At 43.8% G+C, this 18,728-nt stretch overlaps 1 protein-coding gene across 1 annotated transcript in view; it reads left to right on the top strand.

Annotated features, from left to right (window-relative positions):
• wwc1 (WW and C2 domain containing 1) overlaps window positions 1-14,125 on the top strand; it is a 40,602-nt gene extending 26,477 nt beyond the window's left edge. The window contains exons 10-23 of the mRNA XM_070917157.1: window positions 1,252-1,341; window positions 3,321-3,577; window positions 3,689-4,003; window positions 6,710-6,827; window positions 7,304-7,474; window positions 8,278-8,470; window positions 9,027-9,167; window positions 10,046-10,095; window positions 10,996-11,212; window positions 11,338-11,508; window positions 11,609-11,701; window positions 12,784-13,029; window positions 13,182-13,291; window positions 13,925-14,125. Of these exons, the coding sequence (XP_070773258.1) occupies window positions 1,252-1,341; window positions 3,321-3,577; window positions 3,689-4,003; window positions 6,710-6,827; window positions 7,304-7,474; window positions 8,278-8,470; window positions 9,027-9,167; window positions 10,046-10,095; window positions 10,996-11,212; window positions 11,338-11,508; window positions 11,609-11,701; window positions 12,784-13,029; window positions 13,182-13,291; window positions 13,925-13,991 (2,239 nt within the window). The 3' untranslated portion in view covers window positions 13,992-14,125. The remainder of the gene's footprint in view (window positions 1-1,251; window positions 1,342-3,320; window positions 3,578-3,688; window positions 4,004-6,709; window positions 6,828-7,303; window positions 7,475-8,277; window positions 8,471-9,026; window positions 9,168-10,045; window positions 10,096-10,995; window positions 11,213-11,337; window positions 11,509-11,608; window positions 11,702-12,783; window positions 13,030-13,181; window positions 13,292-13,924) is intronic.
• The last annotated feature ends 4,603 nt before the right edge of the window (window positions 14,126-18,728 follow it).

Here is an 18,728-nt window from a genome sequence, read left to right as displayed (position 1 = left end):
TATGCAGTAATATTGCTGGGCATTGTGTGAGGTCATAAAGCGAATGTCAAACATAACGAAAGTAACAGGAGAGGGAGTCCGTAAAGCTCAGCCCTGAAAATCTGATCACATAGAACGTTTTTGTAAAATCAGACCCAGAATTTAACACCAAAGTTGCTTTTAACATCGTTGAAAAAATCTTTTAATTTACTTTGAAACCTCCAGACACACTGCCATGCACCTTTTCTGACAAGTGTCACTGCTGGATCTCTTCACCAGAATCTGACCTGAACACGACACACATGAGTTCATTTCCAAAAAAAGAGACACAATCTGAAAGGGACCTGAAGACAGAGAGAGACACAGAGTCCGCCTGGATCCACTTGAGTATTACAAATATATTCACACAGACCTGAGACCTGTGACAATACGATGGGACCCTACCCAATTAGACTTATATAATTTTGGACCTTGCCCAACCCCGGTCCTGGGTCGGTTCTCGGTGGACCTGGTAAGACCTCCAGTCACCACTGGCTCTGGCTATCATTTAAAATGTTACAAGTGCTGACAGGAGTTTCGATGCTTTTACTTTATATCATATATATATCTATATCTAAATATATAGATATAGATATAGATATAGACATATATAGATATAAAAATGTTTTTCTACAAAACCTTTTTTCATTTAACAAAGCAGACAAGAACGTAAATAAAATACAAATAAACAAAATGATGAATCTAACCAGACTAGACTATCTAACCAGATTTGATGCCAGCTTTTAGGGACTTTGTACTACAGACACCAAAAAAGTACTCAATACCCAGCTCGAGTTCACACACACACACACACACACACACACACACACACACACACACACACACACAGACACACACACACACACACACACACACACACACACACACACTCTGTCTGTAACCTGATCAAAGGCTTCCTCTCTTTGGCCTGTTTCCAATCAAACCATGGATCATCACCGCTGTCACCTGAACACATCGCAGCTGCTCTCAACACCTGAACACGTCACCACCGTCATGTCATATTTGTGCTCACACCTCCAGCGTGAGCAGAGATGGAGGATTATGTTCACTGTTGTTGTTGTTTATTTCTCTGGATGTGAAGAGGGACTCATGTTCAGCCTGGAAGCAGCTGGCGTGATGACTAAGGGTCATTATTTTAAAGATTGAGTAGATTTGATTTCGACATGCTTTTCACCTGCAGGTCTGTAGCTGACCATGTTTTTCTCATTTCAGGCTGCGACTTCACTGCAAGAGGAACAAGCTGGTCAGAGAGCTGGAGGAGATGGTTCGACTGGCCTCGTCACTTCATACTCAACTCAAAAGGTTTGTTCATCTCATCTCTACTGTTAATATCTTAAAGGACAATTCCTGTTTATTACAAATTATTTTTGTAGTCCATCTAAGTTACCTGCTGAGGTCTGGAAACATGAAGTCAGTCATGTCAAGAAACCAGAACACCAAAGTGATCTGTTCAATGTCCATTTGATTAATTTAACAGATTTCTTACAAAGCTGTTGATGATTCACTGAAAAAGGATCATTTAGTTGTTTCATTCAAAGCAGAGAGAGAGCAGAGCTTTGAGGTGAAGTGGAGATTTAGATGTTTGGCACGATAAGTGTTTCACTTAGCTGCGTCTAGACCTTTGAATCCGCCCCCTTTCCGCTGAGTTGGCTGCTTCTGGTCTGGCATGGTGACATGAAACAGCGGATTCTGAACTCTGTTGGAGTGAAGGCGACGTCAGACTGAAGATGGAAGTGGAGTGAAACGAGTCGACAGTTCTGTCTGATATCAGCCAAGTATTTAACCTTTGATGACCAAACATTTGCAGAAGATGAAAGCCATTTTGTTCTCCTCGTCTTTTTGATTCCAGTCATGATCTCGCCACAAATCAAATTTTCCAGCTCAACCGAGCGCACATTTCTGAACATCCTCAGGAATTCCTTTTTTATGAGATGAGGCAAGGCCGCTGCAAGAGCCGTACATGTTTCAGAACCGTTTAATATTAAAAGTCCTGGTTTTTAAGTTCAACAGTGATAGTCTGAAAGGTTGAAAGTGAAATGAGCAGTGTCAGTCCTCCTCTCTGTCTCCTCCTCAGGCTTGTTTCTCTCCCTCTCTCTGCTCATTCTGTCTGTCCTACTGGTCTGATGGACATCACAAGGCTGCCGGCGGACAGGAAGTCCTCTCTGTCTGGGCTGAGGTGATGAGGAGAGGACAGACAGAGGGGAGAAAGACATGACACAATTTAGATTCTCAATTTGGTGTGAAGTTTTTAAATGGAGATGAATGTGATTGAGGTCAGTGGACGTCCTGCCTGCTGGACTGGGAGATCGAAAAAAGAAAAGAATACATCTCATCACCAAAAACTCGTCTCAAGCATGTCCAATTACTGCTTAAATGTTGTCAGGCAAGTCTATTAAAAATTCATACATCAAGGCTTCTTATCTTAGTTTAGCATGTTAGCATGCTAACATTTGCTGCTACTCATTTGCAGATGAGTGTCATTATTTATGCAGGTATTTGGTCATAAAGCGAAGAGTACATGGCATACAAACACAACACACCACAGTTTGACTGTTTGTTCGAAGATAAGATCGCTTCCTGAGCAGTTCACGATCAGCTGTCAAAATCACATATCTACTCTCAAAATAAATCCTTGGTCCGTTTGCTTTCACACCGAACCGCACCATGAGTTCAAACATGTTTAGAAACGACGAAGAGGAACAGTAGAGAAGAGTGAGGCAGAGGAGACTCTATCCGTTTTCTTCTTCATCTTACTGCTTCTTCCCTCACCTCGTCTACGACTCGCATTGTCACCGTTTCTTCTCTAACTCTTCTGTTCTCCTTCAGTCGGCTCACTGTGTCATAATAAAAGATGCTGTTTATAAAAGCTGTATAATTAATTTGTTTTTTGATTTGATGTGAAGCTGATGCTCTTATCCAAAGCAGCGTACAAGAACAACAGCAGAACAAAGCAGTTACAAACTCAAAGATCATCAGAGACATAAAGGAAGCAGAGTATTTCTTAAAGCTCTTTTTACAGTTATAATGTGGGTTGTAGTAGATTGACGATTGATCAGACGGGTATTAAGTAGCATTCTATATTCTATTAAAAAGATTTTAAAGTCCTAAATTTAACTTGGTGAACCCTGCAGAAACCCTAAATGACACATTTACAGTGTTGGACAAGTATTATTATTATTATTTTTCCCCACTTAGTTGGGATTGGTTCTAGTTACTTGGTAACAGTTTGGGACCAGGAGAAATCTTTGATCCCTCTGTGTTTGTCTCCCTCTGTCCTCCAGCCTGTCGGCCAGCACTCTGTCCTGTTCGTCCGGCAGCAGTCGAGGCTCTCTAACGTCCAGCCGTGGCTCGCTGGCCACCACCTCCAGCCTGGGCTCCTCCTCTTCCCTCAGTTTCACCGACCTCTACCTGGAGCAGCCCGAGCTGGCTGATCCGGACTTCCAGAACAAGCTGGACAGCCTCCTGCAGGAGGGCGGCCAGGGAGGCTACCGGCCCTCCAGCTCCATCACCACCATACATGAACACGAAGTGGTGACGGGCTGCGGAGGAAGGGACGCTGGGAGGCCCGAGGGCAAAGCGGGCGGGGGGGGAGGAGACGCAGGGTGCTCTGCTGGAGGAGGTGCAGGAGGAGGCAGCAGCGGTGTCGGAGTGGAGTCGGGGTCGGGGTCGTCCAGGATCCAGGCGCTCAAACTGTCAGAGACTCCTCGCTCCATGAGCTCTTTATCTCCGCGGTCGTCTCTCTCCTCGCTGTCTCCGCCGTGCTCGCCGCTGGTCACAGACACTACTTTCCTGTCTGGAGAGACATTCACAGGCCAGACTGGACCCGGCGGGTTGAGTCTGGATCTGGAGCTCCACAGCAGACTAGCAGAACTGGAGCTCAGCCTGGACTCTCAGGAGCAACAGCAGAAGGAGCACGGGGGTCCTGGGGGCCTGGAGGACAAGAAGAACCTCAACAACACGCTGGGCGAGGAGGTCAAAGGTAAACTTTTGTGTCCTCTTCATCGAAAATGTTCACACACACCACATCGTAATCTCAAACAGTAGACTACACTGTTGTCGAAAATATCATTGTATGCAGGTTATCCATAAAAGAAAGTAATTTGAGTGTATTAAGTGTTTCAGTCCACAGTGTTGATGCCATGCAGGAAAATGTGAGTGTCTCAGCAGCATCTGACTCGTCATTAAACCTGCGAGTGACTCGGTCTCTTAAAGCGATCATGTCACATCTCGACGGCAGTAAAACTGTTTCCATAATAACTCGGGAGGGCTGCAGGTAACGACTGAAATGATAATTCCAGTTAGTAACATGAGAACGATAACCGTGATGAATCATCTGCAGGTAGATGAGCAGCAATGAGAGACAGACAGACACAGACAGAGAGACTCGCTGGTGATGTTACACCTTTATCTCTGTTACAGCAGACGTCATAGAAAACACTCCAAATTTATTGGAAAGCGGGATACCAGGAATCCTCCTCCTCCTCCTCATCATCACTTCACTGTGTGTGTGATGAGACATTTAATACTGTGTGTGAAACCTGATTGCTGGTGGGAGCAATGAAGAGGGGGGAGGTGAAGATTAGGAGGGTGTTGGATTACAGCTGCTGGGTCACCTGTGTGTGTGTGTGTGTGTGTGTGTGTGTGTGTGTGTGTGAGAAATATATCAAGGTCAACATACAGTAAGTAAACTGAGGTAAAATTCATTTCATTGAATTGATTTGATGTGAAATTAGAGGATCGATAGACAGTTTTGTTAATAATCGTTTTAATAAACATTTTCTGGTTCCAGCAGGGTTTTCTGTTTTATATCATAGTGAACTGAATATATGTCATTTGGACAAAGAAAAACATTAAAATTATGCAGAATTAGCTGTTAGCAGCTCCTGTTTGGAGTGCACCCATCGATGTACAGACAACTATCACTGGATCACTTTGATACAGAAGAAAACTTAAAAACATGATGACTCTCGGGCAAGTTCTGGAGTTATAAGGAGTGTCTTCTTTCTATGATATCTAAGCAGATTTATGGATTTGCATTTGACATCTGAGATAATGATATCTTCAGATAGTGTAAGTCACACCGAACCTAGAAGTGATGGTCACCACGTCTGTGTGTTCAGATTTGACTCAGAGAAGACGCAACGTTAGCTTCAGTCCCTCCGAGCGGTTTGTCACAGCTGCTGCTGCTGACAGTGTTGATAATCGGGCCAAACGACTTCCCGACAAACTGACTTCCCATTGTTTTTAGGACACCGGCATGCACCTGTCCCTTTCACCTCAGTATCTTTGGCTCACACCTCTCCCTCTGAGCCCTCCCCTCACCTCTCCTGCACCCCCTTTGTTGCAGCTAAAATGAATTAACTCTGAGCTGTAGTCAGGCCCAGCTGAAGTTTGAACCGCGGCTGAACATGACTCAGGTTCTTGTTGCAGCCTCGGGTGAAAGGTGGACGTGGTGTCTGGTTTCCTGCTGCCAGGGCTGAACATGTTACCAGGCTCTGAGTCTGTACAGGCAGGCCCCCCTACAGTCCAGTCAGGCTGCGTCAGAAAAAGCCAGCCCCTTATATTATTCAGCTAGACCACTGTGTTTGCAAAGCAGGGATACTGAACGCAAGCATTGAATCTGGTTCACACACTGCAGTGGCCAGTTCTGTGCAAGTGTACATTCCAGTGTACCATTTAGCATTGTGCTAATTTTACAAGACTGGAGATTACTGCTGTGAAACCTTCCCAGAGACAAAACAGTATTAACTGTTTGAGTGTGTTGGAATCAGCCTTCTCACCCACAAGTCTGACTGCAGGTCTACAGTAGTGGATGATCCCCACTACAGTACTTAAACAGAGCCATATTAACCTCTTTACATCTCACAGCACAAAACAAACACATGATATCTATGAGGTGTTGACAGAGGGTTACAGTACTCTGTGCTGAGGCTTTCTGTGTTCTGGTGTGATCTCTGCTGACCGGCCTCTGTGATCAAACTACACTCCTTGTTTTATGCTTTTGATTTCATTTGTGGTCGTTTTTCCAGTCCACAGACTTACTAGCAGACATATTGTAGGTACGTTGATATGATGTGAGATTGAGTTCACTGTAGTTTATCATTCTCGCCCTGATGAAGGCCATGTCAGGCTGAGGTTGGCGTTTTAATCAATAATCCAGAATAGATAAAGAGTTTTAATCTGTTTGAACTCTTTGCCTGAGAGTGAGACGAGAACATTTTCTTTAGTGTTACAAGCTTTTTCATCTTCAAGAGCAACTCAAGGATTCCTGAGCTCACTGCATTTAACACTCTTTTCACACACATTCACACAGTGTATGTGTTCTGCGTCTCCTTACACAAACCGCTCATCAAGCCTATTTTATTTATTTTATAACACGTCGTTTCTATGTTTCATGTTATGATGTTTTGCACTGATTCCAGGCTGGCCTTATTCTATATATAAGACAAAACGATGATGTTAGTCCATCACTTTCTGATTTCAGCTCAAAGCCCATTGGTTCCTACTGAAGCTCACAAATATATAGTTTTATGTCCTAAAACATCAAACGTTTGTCCAACAAACGTTTGTCCAACAGGAGGAAGTTGTACATTTGTCTTGTCTGAGTTATCTTTTAAAAAAGTCCTTTGTAAATGTGTCCACATCTTCACCTTGTGTTCCTCGTCTTCAGACTCAGCTCCCCAGCTGCGAGGGACGGGGGCGGGGCCAAAGAAGATGGGCGTGACCTCGGCGGTGTCTGACGAGTCGGTGGCCGGTGATAGCGGTGTGTACGAGCCGTCAGAGCGCAGGTACGAAGGATTTCTATCTACAGTACATTTTGTAAGATGAACCTCTAACTCGAATTCATTGTTTCATCTTGTGACGTCTGTACATTTTACTTTTTTACATACAAGCTTTTACCTTGAATTTCACAATGTTAGCAGCATACCACAGTGCATTTCACTACAAGTATTACTTGTGTATGTTTAGTCGACGGGTCATGTCTTCACATTATATAAGATTTACATTATAAAAAATCTCCTTTCATCATGTTTTTCCCTAAACTGTCCTTTCTTTTTTGTTGAGATTGTAATAATTTGGAGATATTATAAGTCATTTTTCATGTTGGAACAGTATCTCCAAGTAGAAATCGTGTATCTACTGTACCTATATGGTGTCACTACATCGCCGTTACACAGCATTGTAAAACAAACATCTGAAGTCTCACGTCAGTCTCAGTTTACATGATGAAGTGTGAGTGTCTTGGTGTTTTTGTCGCCTCCAGGCCGGGCCTCCCTACAGACCTCCTCCTGGGCTCCTACGAGGAGCGGTTGGCGCTGGGCTGCTCTCAGGTGCAGCTCGGCTTCCGCTACGAATCCCGAGACCAACGCTTCACCATCTACGTCATGCAGCTGTCCAACTGCAGCGCCCTCTGTCTGCCGGCCGACCAGAAAATGTACGTCGTCCTACTTCTGTTCATTCGATGACTCGTTTAGGACTAAATGTGTTTTATGGGAACAAAAATTACAAAAACTGCATGTTAGAAGAAGAAACAGAAAGATTATGTCAGCTAGCAGTTTATACATTCAAATCAAAGACAAGCCTCAGTCACGATGTGTGTCTGCTGTTACTCAGTATGTTTACATCTGTAGTCATCACAACCAGCACTGCACACACACACACACACACGTTTTCAGACAAATAACTAGTCGACGTCTCGCTCCGTTTATCAACCTTAAAATTCAAATGTGATACTCCTGACTTTGATGTGTAGCCTGTTAGTGTGATATCATAATGGCTTCCCTATTTCCAAACACAAGATGCATCAAGACAACAGTGTTTTGAAAGGTCAAGATTACTGTCGTCCCTACACATTACACACACACACACACACACACACACACACATTCATGTGGTGGTGATCTTATTGGATTTATTATATCTGAATAAAGCATGTTATTCTCTTCAGGACAGAAAAAACATCATGTCTCCTGCTTAAGCTGCCTCAGTATTTCACATTACATCAGAGCTGATCCCAGGACTGAATGTAAAACTTGCACGTCTCATCCTGTACTGTAAGACATCTTGACCTGACTACCTGGTTGAATGAATACAGGTTATGATAAGTGTGGCCGAACGTTCACACTCAGGGTCTACTATGTTCTGCCCAGAAAAGTCTGATTTAAGAGGTTTACTCTAACTCTTGTAAAAGCAGCATGTGACCAAGCAGCGCCCTGGTAACACCTGCGTCTCCTGCAGGTATGTGCGTTCGGCGGTGCTGCCCTGCGTGGAGGCGACCCGCTGCCTCTTCCGAACACGCGGCTCTCTTCCTCAGGACGTCGTGGAGGTCAACGAGGTGTTCGGCATGCAGATATCCCACAGTGCATTGCGGCAGAAGACTCTGAGGGTCGACGTCTGCAACACCAGCAAGTCGGGCCACGAAGAGTGTCTGGTTAGTCGTCTCTGGTTTCACGTCCGGGCTGCAGGAGCATGCAGCGCTCGTTGATTTAACGTTTACATCCTGTTACACTTCAGATTTAATTGTCATCAGTTTGAAGGTGAAGTTACACCAAATACCTCAAAATCAGGAGCAGTACAATATTACTAACTATTCTACATGTGAAAGAAACAATGGAAAGAATTGATCAGTTATGGATCACGTACACAAAACAATACAATAAAAACATGTTTCAGACTAGTTTTAGCTGTTTCTACTGTCTGTCTTTCCATCTTTTTTTACCGTGGACCTTTATAAGCAGTAAAAAAATCTTGTGTTGTATTTTAGGACGATATCTCGTTCTAAATTTAAAATGACTGATTTAAAGAAAACACGCAGAAAAGGCGCAGGAAGTAGTTTCAAAATGCTTTAAATACAGTTAAACTTAAAAGTTAACATTAAAAGGAATTAAAAACACATACAATGAGTTATTAATATTAATATTTCTGTTATGTTTCCAAGAGCCCTTCTGTTAACATCCCTCCATCTCCCCCCTCTTCCTCCCCTCCAGGCGGGAGCCCAGATCAGCCTGGCTGACGTCGGCTGTTCGGAGGAGAGATGCACCAAGTGGTACAACCTGCTGAGTCGCGCCTACATGCCCGAGATCAACACCAAGGACAAAGAGGGCCGAGCAGCCGGCGGCTCTGACAGGGTACACAGACGCTGTCCCGCAGTGGACTGTTGGTCCATATGAGCTGAGTGACATCCAGAAATGGACATTAGCAAAAATACAGCTCCGAAATGATTTGAAAATAGAAAAGTGTACAGTAAGGGCACAAACATGAAGACACTCGACATGCTCACGGTTCTCTTTAATACATCCATGGTGCAGACATGTTCAGCTAGAGCTCCGCCCAACTGGTCAGCCGTGGTTGTTTTGAGCAGAAGTGAACCCAAACAGAAGGACTCAGCTTTCTCTGGTAGTTTCATGCTATAGCGCCCCCTGCTGCAGCGCTCAGACTGCAGTGACACGTGCGATAGAGCTTCATAGTTTGAAGCGCCTGCGTACTTGGTGGACCATGTTTGTGCCCTAAATCTGCTGCTGCTGCTTATCATTAATGAAGCCACTTATTAAACCAGAGTAACATTTAAAAATGAGATCTTTTATCTGCTTCTGCAAATATTTGACCTGACGTGAGCGACTGAATGAAAGCTTCTCCCTGTGTGATAAGATGAGTGGGTTAATGGTTGTAGTTAAACAGGAAATGTGTCAAAAGGTTACCACCCCCTGAACACATTTTTGGGGTGAAGGAAGTGATTTCTCCCAACACAGTGTGACTCAAAAACTGGACCTGCAGGTCAGTCAGCAGAAATCAGTGAGTTAACTTGAAAAGGGATTGAGATGTAATTATTAGATTATTCTCTCACTCTGTTAGAAACCAGTCACACCAGCATGAACTAACAGAAGAAGCTCTGGTGCTGAACGACAGACAAAAGCAACCACAGTGACACGAGAAAGAAAAGTTGACTCGTCTGACTGTTAGTTAACTCGTCTTTTGAATGAGTGTGTGTGTGTGTTCTGCGTTTCAGACTCGTGTTTCCAGCAGCGACCGAGTCGGAGCTCCTGAGGACGATGAGTGGTGAGAGTTTCATCTTCCTCCTCTTTAAGTCAACAGTCTAACTGCATTATATACCCCCCCCCTTTCAGAAGACCCAGAGGGGCTAAAATCACTACAGCTCTGTTTGAAACCGCGTTTCAGTGTTAGCTTCTCTGACTGATCAACATCATCGGCCATGTTTGTTCGCTGTATTCCTCTGTTAGTGAAATAAAACATTAACATCCAGTTGTACTGTATTTAAGTACAATTTGAGGTACTTGTGCTTTACTTAAGTATTTATATGTTATGCTACTTAATACACCCCCCCCCACACACACACACACACACACACACACACACACGCAGAATGTTACCTGGCAGGTTCAAACTGTAATTAAAGCTGCTTAAATTTCGGATACACCTCCCCCCTCTGTTGAATGACACCTCCACCTTTTCTCCTCCCTCTGTCCCACGACAATCACCAGGTGTCCTGAGGTTATGGTGCCCTGAACACACACACACACACACACACACACCTGTGAAGAAATTAGACCTCCGAGTATTTCTTTGAAATCATCCCTCCACCTGTAACTTCTCTCTTCATTCACTGAAATACTGACTCGAGTTTTGCTCGTTCACTCTTACAGAAGCAGAACAGACAGAGGTTTTTTAGCTTCCATCTTATTTTGTGTAATTATATGTTAGCAGACTGTGCAGTGACTCAGTGTGCAACAAGCTTCAGTCACTAACAGCAGCACCTGTTTATCACCAACACCACAAACAGCAGGTAGTTGGGAGGTCAAAGGTCCTGAAATAAATATCTAAAAACTAATGTTGTTTCAACCCTTGATGAAAACACGTTTTGGTTGGTTCTGAACTGTATTGAGGTTGACACACAACCCTAAGTAGAAGATGGGAACTGACTCTGTTGTTGATCGTCAGGCACGGCGACCCTCTGGAGGCAGACATGTTTGATGATGAAGAAGGAAATGGTGTGGAGGGCGTGGGGCCTCTGGAGGAGGAGGAGGACGAGTTTTATCCTGATAGCAGCCAATGGGAAGCGGAGGAGGAGGAGGAGGAGGAGGAGGAGGAAGAGAAGGTGACCAAACCTCCTCCTCCTCCTCCTCTGCAGGCAGCAGCAGCAGCCATCACAGAGAAGGTGACTGTCAGGATTTTTCCACTAATTGAAAGAAAAGTTTCTGATCCGCTTGTTGTGCTGGATTGTAGCATATGGTTCTTCTTCCTTGGATAATACGTTATCATCGCCGTGTGTTCTTTGTCCAGGTGAACAAGGAGACGAGCATGGACGGCTCGTCACCGTCCTACCACTGCTCTGTGGTTAGACCCAAGGAACGCCGCCCGGATGTCCACCAGCAGAACCCCTTCATGAGGGGAAACACCATCATCCGCTCCAAGACCTTCTCCCCTGGACCTCAGAGCCAGTACATCTGCAGGGTAACTGAAGCTTTAACTCTGTCTGTCCTCCTAATGAACTGACAAAAACACAGTGAGGTTGGTGAACTAACATTTCACTCTGCTTCTTCTGTCTTCCCAGATTAACCGCAGTGACAGCGACAGCTCCACCCTCTCCAAGAAGTCTCCGTTTGTCAGAAACGCCTCAGAGAGACGCAGCATGCGCATGAAGAAGGTAGAAACTGGTCGGTCTCTGTGAACATGTTGGCCTGCAGTGCGTTTGTCCTTTGAGATGGACGCTGTGTCAGATTAGACTATACCCCAACCAATCACAGCTTAATGTCTTTAACGACTTGTGAGGCGGACGTAGGTGCTCGGAGAGGAGGGACCGACTTCACTGTTGCTCCTGACAGCACCATCATCATTCCTCTGTCAACGCCATGTAGAAGTCGTGAAACTCTGAGGAAGAAAGCAAAAGAAGTTCTGACTCTGGTCTTTTTCTCTGGATGTTGTGATGCGTCCTCATGCTGCGTTGATTGTCTTCACATGACCCACCTCATGAGATAAAACCAGGAAGTGTCGCACCTGACGCCTCATTTGACGTTTAAACATGTTGGCAGTTGCGGTCAGGCTTTTTTTGTGTCACCAAAATCTCTGAGGAGTCTGTCTGTGGTCATTGTATGTGAGCGCATTTGCATTTTTTGAGTCTTAAAGTCCCGCCAACCACTCACGGTGAAGTGACTCTTAATATTTAATAACCATCTGAATGTTTAATGCAGCTCTGACATTCACCAGCTTCTATTCATTTAGAGGCCGGCAGCAAAATCTGCCTCAGCAGCCCCCCTGGGGCTCGACAGCAGCGGGAAAATCTAACATAACACATCACATGTTGGTGACAGTATTTGCAGATATTTCAAGGTGTTACTGTACACTCGGGTGACTTGTAAAGCCTTTGCAGACATGATGTACGTTGCTGGCTTTGGGCTTTCAACCATAGATCTCTGTCACGTAAGTGCGTTCGAATATAACAAGACTGTCATGGATAGAGCTGCAGTCGGAAAGTAATGATATGAAGAAGAAGAGTGTTTTCTGCTCACAGGCTGCATATTATTTTGCAGTTGTGAGTGTGAGGGAGGCCTGCACCAGCTTAAATACTGAATCTTTGGATTTTTGACTTTTAGTTAGAAAAACAAGACGTTTGAAGACGTCATGCTGACATTTAATGACCAAATGATTAATCAAGAAATTAACTGATGATTAAAATATGTTTTTTGCGTCAGCAGCACTTAACCGTTTCCCTCCCTGTCCTCCCTTCAGCCTCCTGTGCAGGTTAAAGGTCTGGACAGTCTGCTGCGGACGTCCCTGGACCTGGAGTTGGACCTGCAGGTCTCCCGGACGCGGCAGGCCCGGCTGGCGCAGGAGCTGCGGGTGCTGCGGGAGCTGAAGACGCAGCTGGAGAAGGCGAGGCAGCAGGGCCAGAGGGAGCTGCCGGCCTGGGTCCAAGAAGACGAACGCTTCCGCCTCCTCCTCAAGCAGGCCGAGAAACAGGTGAGTGACCGTGCTGCTCTCGGAGACTGCTAAGGTGTTCAGGTCTGTTCACCAGTGCATCCAGATGTGCTCCTGCGTTTTTAGTCCTCTAGAGGGCTCTTGTCTTTACATGTGTTAATGAAGGGGAGCAGAGTTCAGTATCTGTGCTGTTTGGTCAGACTCGGGAGGAGCAGCTGCAGGAGAAGCGGGTGGAGAAGATGATGAGGGCTGCAGCCAAGGACGTCCACAAGATCAGGGGCCAGAGCCGCAAAGAGGTCCCCGAGGTCCAGACCTTCAGGTGGGAGAAACAACAGGGGTGGACAGAGCTCTGAAATATGAGACTCAGTATCTGTTCAAACCTGCACAGTAAACAGTGGACAGCTAAAGAAATGAGCTCATATTGTGCTTTGTTATGTTTTTATGTTTATTTTTGACATAATGAGATAAGATGATTGTTATCACAGAGTTGCCTGTTAGATCGATCATCATCTTCATGGTGGGTAAAGTATCATGGTAGTATAATAAGTACCCTGTGAATCCCAGCTTTATTATTTAGATTGTGGTTTTCAGTCTTTTTGTGGAGTGGAGAAAAATCCCTGTAATAGAAAGAAGCCCATAAACCACTTTGGAGCTGAGAAAGAATGTAAAGGACCAGGAAGACAGTCAAGTCAGTTTTATTTATCTAGCCCGAAATCTTAGAGGTCTTCCTCTAATGTGTAAAATACAATGCAAATGTTGTTAGACCCTCGATTTGAAGAGACAAAAAACGAAACTTTAAGAGCAACAGAGCAGACTGCTGAAACAGAAGACAATATTAACTGAATACAGAACAAATGTTTAGTATTAAGACTCAAACCACCATAACAAGTTTACCATCAAGATCTCAGGGTGCTCAGCTCCACACTCACGGCTGCTTCCTGTGTGATTTCAGAGAGAAGATGGCGTTCTTCACACGAGCAAAGACCAGCATCCCCGACCTGCCGGCTGACGACGTGTAGAGAAGCATTTCAAAGTACCCCCCCCCCTCCCCCCGAGTCTTAACCTGCTGTTCCCTCACAAATGAAGCAAACGTTTGGCGGTGTTATGAAGAATTTTAAAGAATAATAATATGTTTAGTAGGAAAAGAGATAAACACTCAGAACCGTGAAGAAACACATTTTTAAAGAGCGCAGCATTTCTAATGTGGATAGTCTCTGTTTGTAAATTAGTGATAGCACTGCTACAGCTTTCTTTTTTTATTCTTCCACTCTGTTTATGTGTTTCTGTTACTAACAGGCTGTTTATAGGCTCGTAGGTGTTTAAAATCATTCCAGCACAAAGTCACACAGCTGCACGTGTGCATACAAAGAGTTTTGTACTGAAATGACACGTTGACAAAATTAAATATGTATATTGATAGCACAAAACAAAATCAAACGATGGTACTGAAGCAAAATAAGCAACTTAAGATGATGAAAAAACAGAAAGAAATATCTAAACTTAAGCGATGTTTAATATCAACCTTGAAGTGATGTGTTTTTTTAGAGCATTTTGTACGCAGACAAACATTAAATCATTGTCTGTCTGATGTGTGCAGTATTGACATCAGCCTCATCAGCGTCACGACATGAACTGAAGAGCGCGTTTTATCAGCGAGTCCGAGGTTTTAGACTAAAGTAAAAAGTCATCATGATTACACACACACACACACACACACACTCAGCAAAGTGTAGAAACAGCACTAACTCCCACTAACACTCAGGTAGTTGATCGGATAGTCTGCACTTTAAGAGGTAAAAGTAAAAAAAAAAGAAAGGAGAAGTTGACGTGGGTTTTTTGCCTCGCGCTGGAATGATTGTTGATTGTCAAACACACACACACAGATTTGAAGATCAAATGTATTTCTGATGACTGTGAACTTCTTACTGATTGTATTGACTAAAAGGAAGTGACTAACCCCCCCCCAGCCAGCCAGCCAATTGGAAGACAGCAGTCCTACTTTGCTCCTGATCTTCACTCTGATTGGCTGGTGAAAATATGACGCTACATGTGGTCACTTTTTATAGTTTTCCCTTCCGTCTGTTTCCACGCTGTAACTGGATGTTTTGGATTCATGTCTGAGTCTCTTCCAACTGGACGCTGTTGATTCATGTTGGCACGGTGCCCCAGCAAAACTGAACACGTCGCCTTCGTTTCTTCTCATCAAGTCTCTAAAGCTGCACTAATCGATATTTATATCTTAACAGTGGATGAAATGAGTGTGTTTAATGTGAAAGGGGTCTCTCGTAGCGATGAACCCGCAGAGAATTATCTTTTTAGCGTCTTTCATCTCATTGTTTTGGCACGCAGCTCATGTCGCTTCTCGTCTGCTGGATCTGTTCCCCAGAAAGTGATAACATGCAGATGTTGTGTGTTGACAGCTCGTTGTGCTGCCCCCAAGAGGCCAAAAAAAGCCTTACCTTTAGTTCCAATCCAAGTTATATACAGTCTCGCAGCCAATGGCAAAATATTGTTGCTGAGATAAAATCATTCGTTGTCCTATAATCACCCTTAAAGGTTTTAAGGATTTCTTAAATTGTCAGGCAGGATAAAGACGAGAGTTGAAGCTATCAAATACATAAATTACATGTTTATATTCATGTAACTTTTCACAGGGCTGGTGTCCAGTGGGTGGAAAAAGGTTAAAGAAATGTTCTGAAATAAGTGGATTCAGAGAAGCAGAGTACAAGAAAGGGAAATAAACGAATAATAGTTTGTTAGGAGGCTGTTGCCCCTTCAGGAACTCTCTAAAAGTCATTAGCAACAGGAATGAATTAATACCTGTGGAGTCACAAACACATATTATTAGTTGCAGAACCTCCTGTTTGTAGATCTAACATGAACTTTTCTCGTGCTGTTAAGTCATGAATCAGAGCGGGAAGTGTGTTTCCCTCTGAAGGCTGTAAAAGATGTACTTTGTATGTGCACAGAGACTCTAACTGCCTGTGTGGAAGTCTGTTAACTGTCTGTTCTCCTGTGATTTATATTCAGCTCAGTGAAGTCTTACTGACGTCTGACTCTGTTTCCAAGGCAACCCGACTTATACATCAGCAGCAGACCTCGGCTCGGGCACGTCTCCTGTTTACTGACTCTTTGTGTTTGTACCTGGACGTCGAGCAGCTGTTGCAGAAGTTGTCCTTGGAGCTTTTATCAACATTTCAGCTGCGTTAAAGCAGAACTCTTCACTGATACCTCATGTTTCTAGACGCTGTGATGTCTTAAATGATCCTGCTGATGACTGGACTCTTGACTCTTGACTGGACCTGAATATAGATTTAATAGTAATAATACAGAGAGAAATCCATCAGAGAAGACACTTGGAGGCCAATTTAAACAAATGCAGGAGCAGGAAATAGACCAGAATGCATTGCAGAAACAAAGCAGTTTTAGTTTTCATTAAGAGCTGGAAAATCTTTCTCATTATTTTGCCTACTACCTCATTTTTTGACCAGTTTCTTATTTTACTTCTTCCACATAAAGGTCAGTGACTTCAGTACAAGGGCAGAGGGTTAGCCTGTGTAAGGAGGTTACAGCAACAAGATGTTTTCTGTGTCTCAGCATTAAAAAGAAAACACTGAAAAATATTGTAAATTAAGATAAAACTAACACCTACAAAAAAGGAATATGAAATCTTGATAACGTTGCTACTAAAATCTACATCTGACTGCAACAAGTTGTTAAAAGGCATTCTGGGAAATGTAGTAAATGACACCCACTGGACACAAAGTAATGAAATATTTGAACATCACGTCATGTGACTTTAGATCACAGATACAAAAAGAAGAACCAGGAAAGAGTGAAAACTCTTACAGAGTAAACAGCCACAAAACAATAAGATGAAAGAAAACGTGGATTTTTACTTCTCTAAAAGTTACAAAATCTGATGTTTCCTCAACAATTCCTCTCGGGGGTGCAGCTAAAGTTCAGAAAGTGCCATGAAAATTCGTGAATTGAAAAGTTTACAGTCTTGAATTCGACTTTAGGTCCCTCAACTGTGACGTTGTGTTGTCTTTTCATCGAGTCGTATTTCACAGAAAGTCGCGTCCAGCTCGATGCTGATGAATAAAGTCGGTGCGAGGGCTCATGAATCCGTTCACTTCCTGCTGGGTCACCATGCTAAAATGCATGCAAAGCACTGTGTTTTGGGTAAGTTAGGTGGATAAAAGTGTCCACCACATGGCCTTCATATAGTCATGTGAATGTAGATGACACACACCCAGCTGCTGCTGTCATTCCAGATGTTTCTGTGTTTCACTGTTTGTAGAAAAACAGCAGCTCATAAAAAAGCTTGAACTGTAGATGAGATCCGGTGGAGAGTCTGCCAGCTGTAGTTCATGTGTTGCCTTTGGTGTGTGAGTACGTTTAAGACCAACTGACGAAGTTTGATTTTGACTTAATTCTCCACTTCCTGTTCCTCTTTTCCACATCACCCTCCAGTCCTTCAGTGATCTCCAAAAATTCAAATTGGCCTTGTTTTCTGATAATTCAATGTTTTAAATCCACAAAAAAAAAAGAAGGATAGTGGCGACACATTCAGGTAGAAGTCGGAATATTTTGCGCAGAATAATAAATATCCCACAAACACATAATAATAATCCAACAACACGACAGCTCTTGATCTCTTGTCAAGAAAAAGAGAAAAACACTGTTCACGCCGAGGCTGCGTTCACACCGAGGCTGCGTTCACACTGCAGGAACCAAGTGTTTGATTCTGATTTGCTGTCCCACATCCGTCTGAACAGTCTGAACTGAACAATGTACGACAGATCAATACCAAAGATTTAACACCTGATGTACACAAACAGGAATGGAGTTCACCGCCCCCCCCCCCCCCCCCCCCCCCCTGTGTCCTGGTGGTCCAAATAATATGATATATGATGTCAGATAAACGTAGTGGAGTTAAAAGCACAATATCTCCTCTGATATGCAGAGGAGCAGCAAAGAGCATAAAATCACAAATTACACATCTTGTATTCTTGTTAATCTGCGCTCAGTGGCCGTTTTATAGCAGATCAGTTGTATTGGACATTAGATTGTTCAGGTGTACCTGATAAAGTCCTTTATGATGCCTGTAATCTTTTATTTGACACTGTCATAGAGGTGTCAATTGTATGTTTTAGCAACAGTTAAAGGTGGTGTTGTACCAGACTGCATTGTATTCAGAGGTGTTTCTAATATTCTGACAGAAAATTAGAAACACCTCCCAGTATAGTGATTAATTATGCATCCTGAAGGTGCGATCAAACGTGACATGAAAGGATTGAAATCTGCTGACGATGCTATATTTGATATCGTCAACACTTCAGACTCTCGACTGATTTATTGTGCAGTTTTTATCCTCCAGTCTCTCATTTTTCCTCGTGTTTCTGTACCTTCATGGAGTCACGAGGCCTCGAGAGAAGCGCCTATTTTGTCAAAAAACGTTTTCAGCTTGCGCAGACGCGTCTTTTTCCTCAGTTCAGGGTGTCCACGGTGAATACACCTGGCTTCCTCTCCACTAAAGCGCTCCGTCATGCCAAACTGGAGCAACGTAAAAGACGCGTGAATTCTGATCCGACTGTTCAGACTGAGGTCACACATGAATCAGATTGAGGACCACATATGAAGGTCACGTTTTTTTTTGTTCACGTTGGCGTTAAAGAAAAGCCGAACACGTCTCAGAGTCAGAAGACGGAAGCAGTCCGATCTGGTTTCCACGTCGTCCCGCAGTGTGAATG

Source organism: Enoplosus armatus, chromosome 13 (genome assembly GCF_043641665.1).
Source record: "Enoplosus armatus isolate fEnoArm2 chromosome 13, fEnoArm2.hap1, whole genome shotgun sequence".
NCBI lineage: Eukaryota > Metazoa > Chordata > Actinopteri > Centrarchiformes > Enoplosidae > Enoplosus > Enoplosus armatus.
This window is presented reverse-complemented; position numbering and strand designations above follow the sequence as displayed.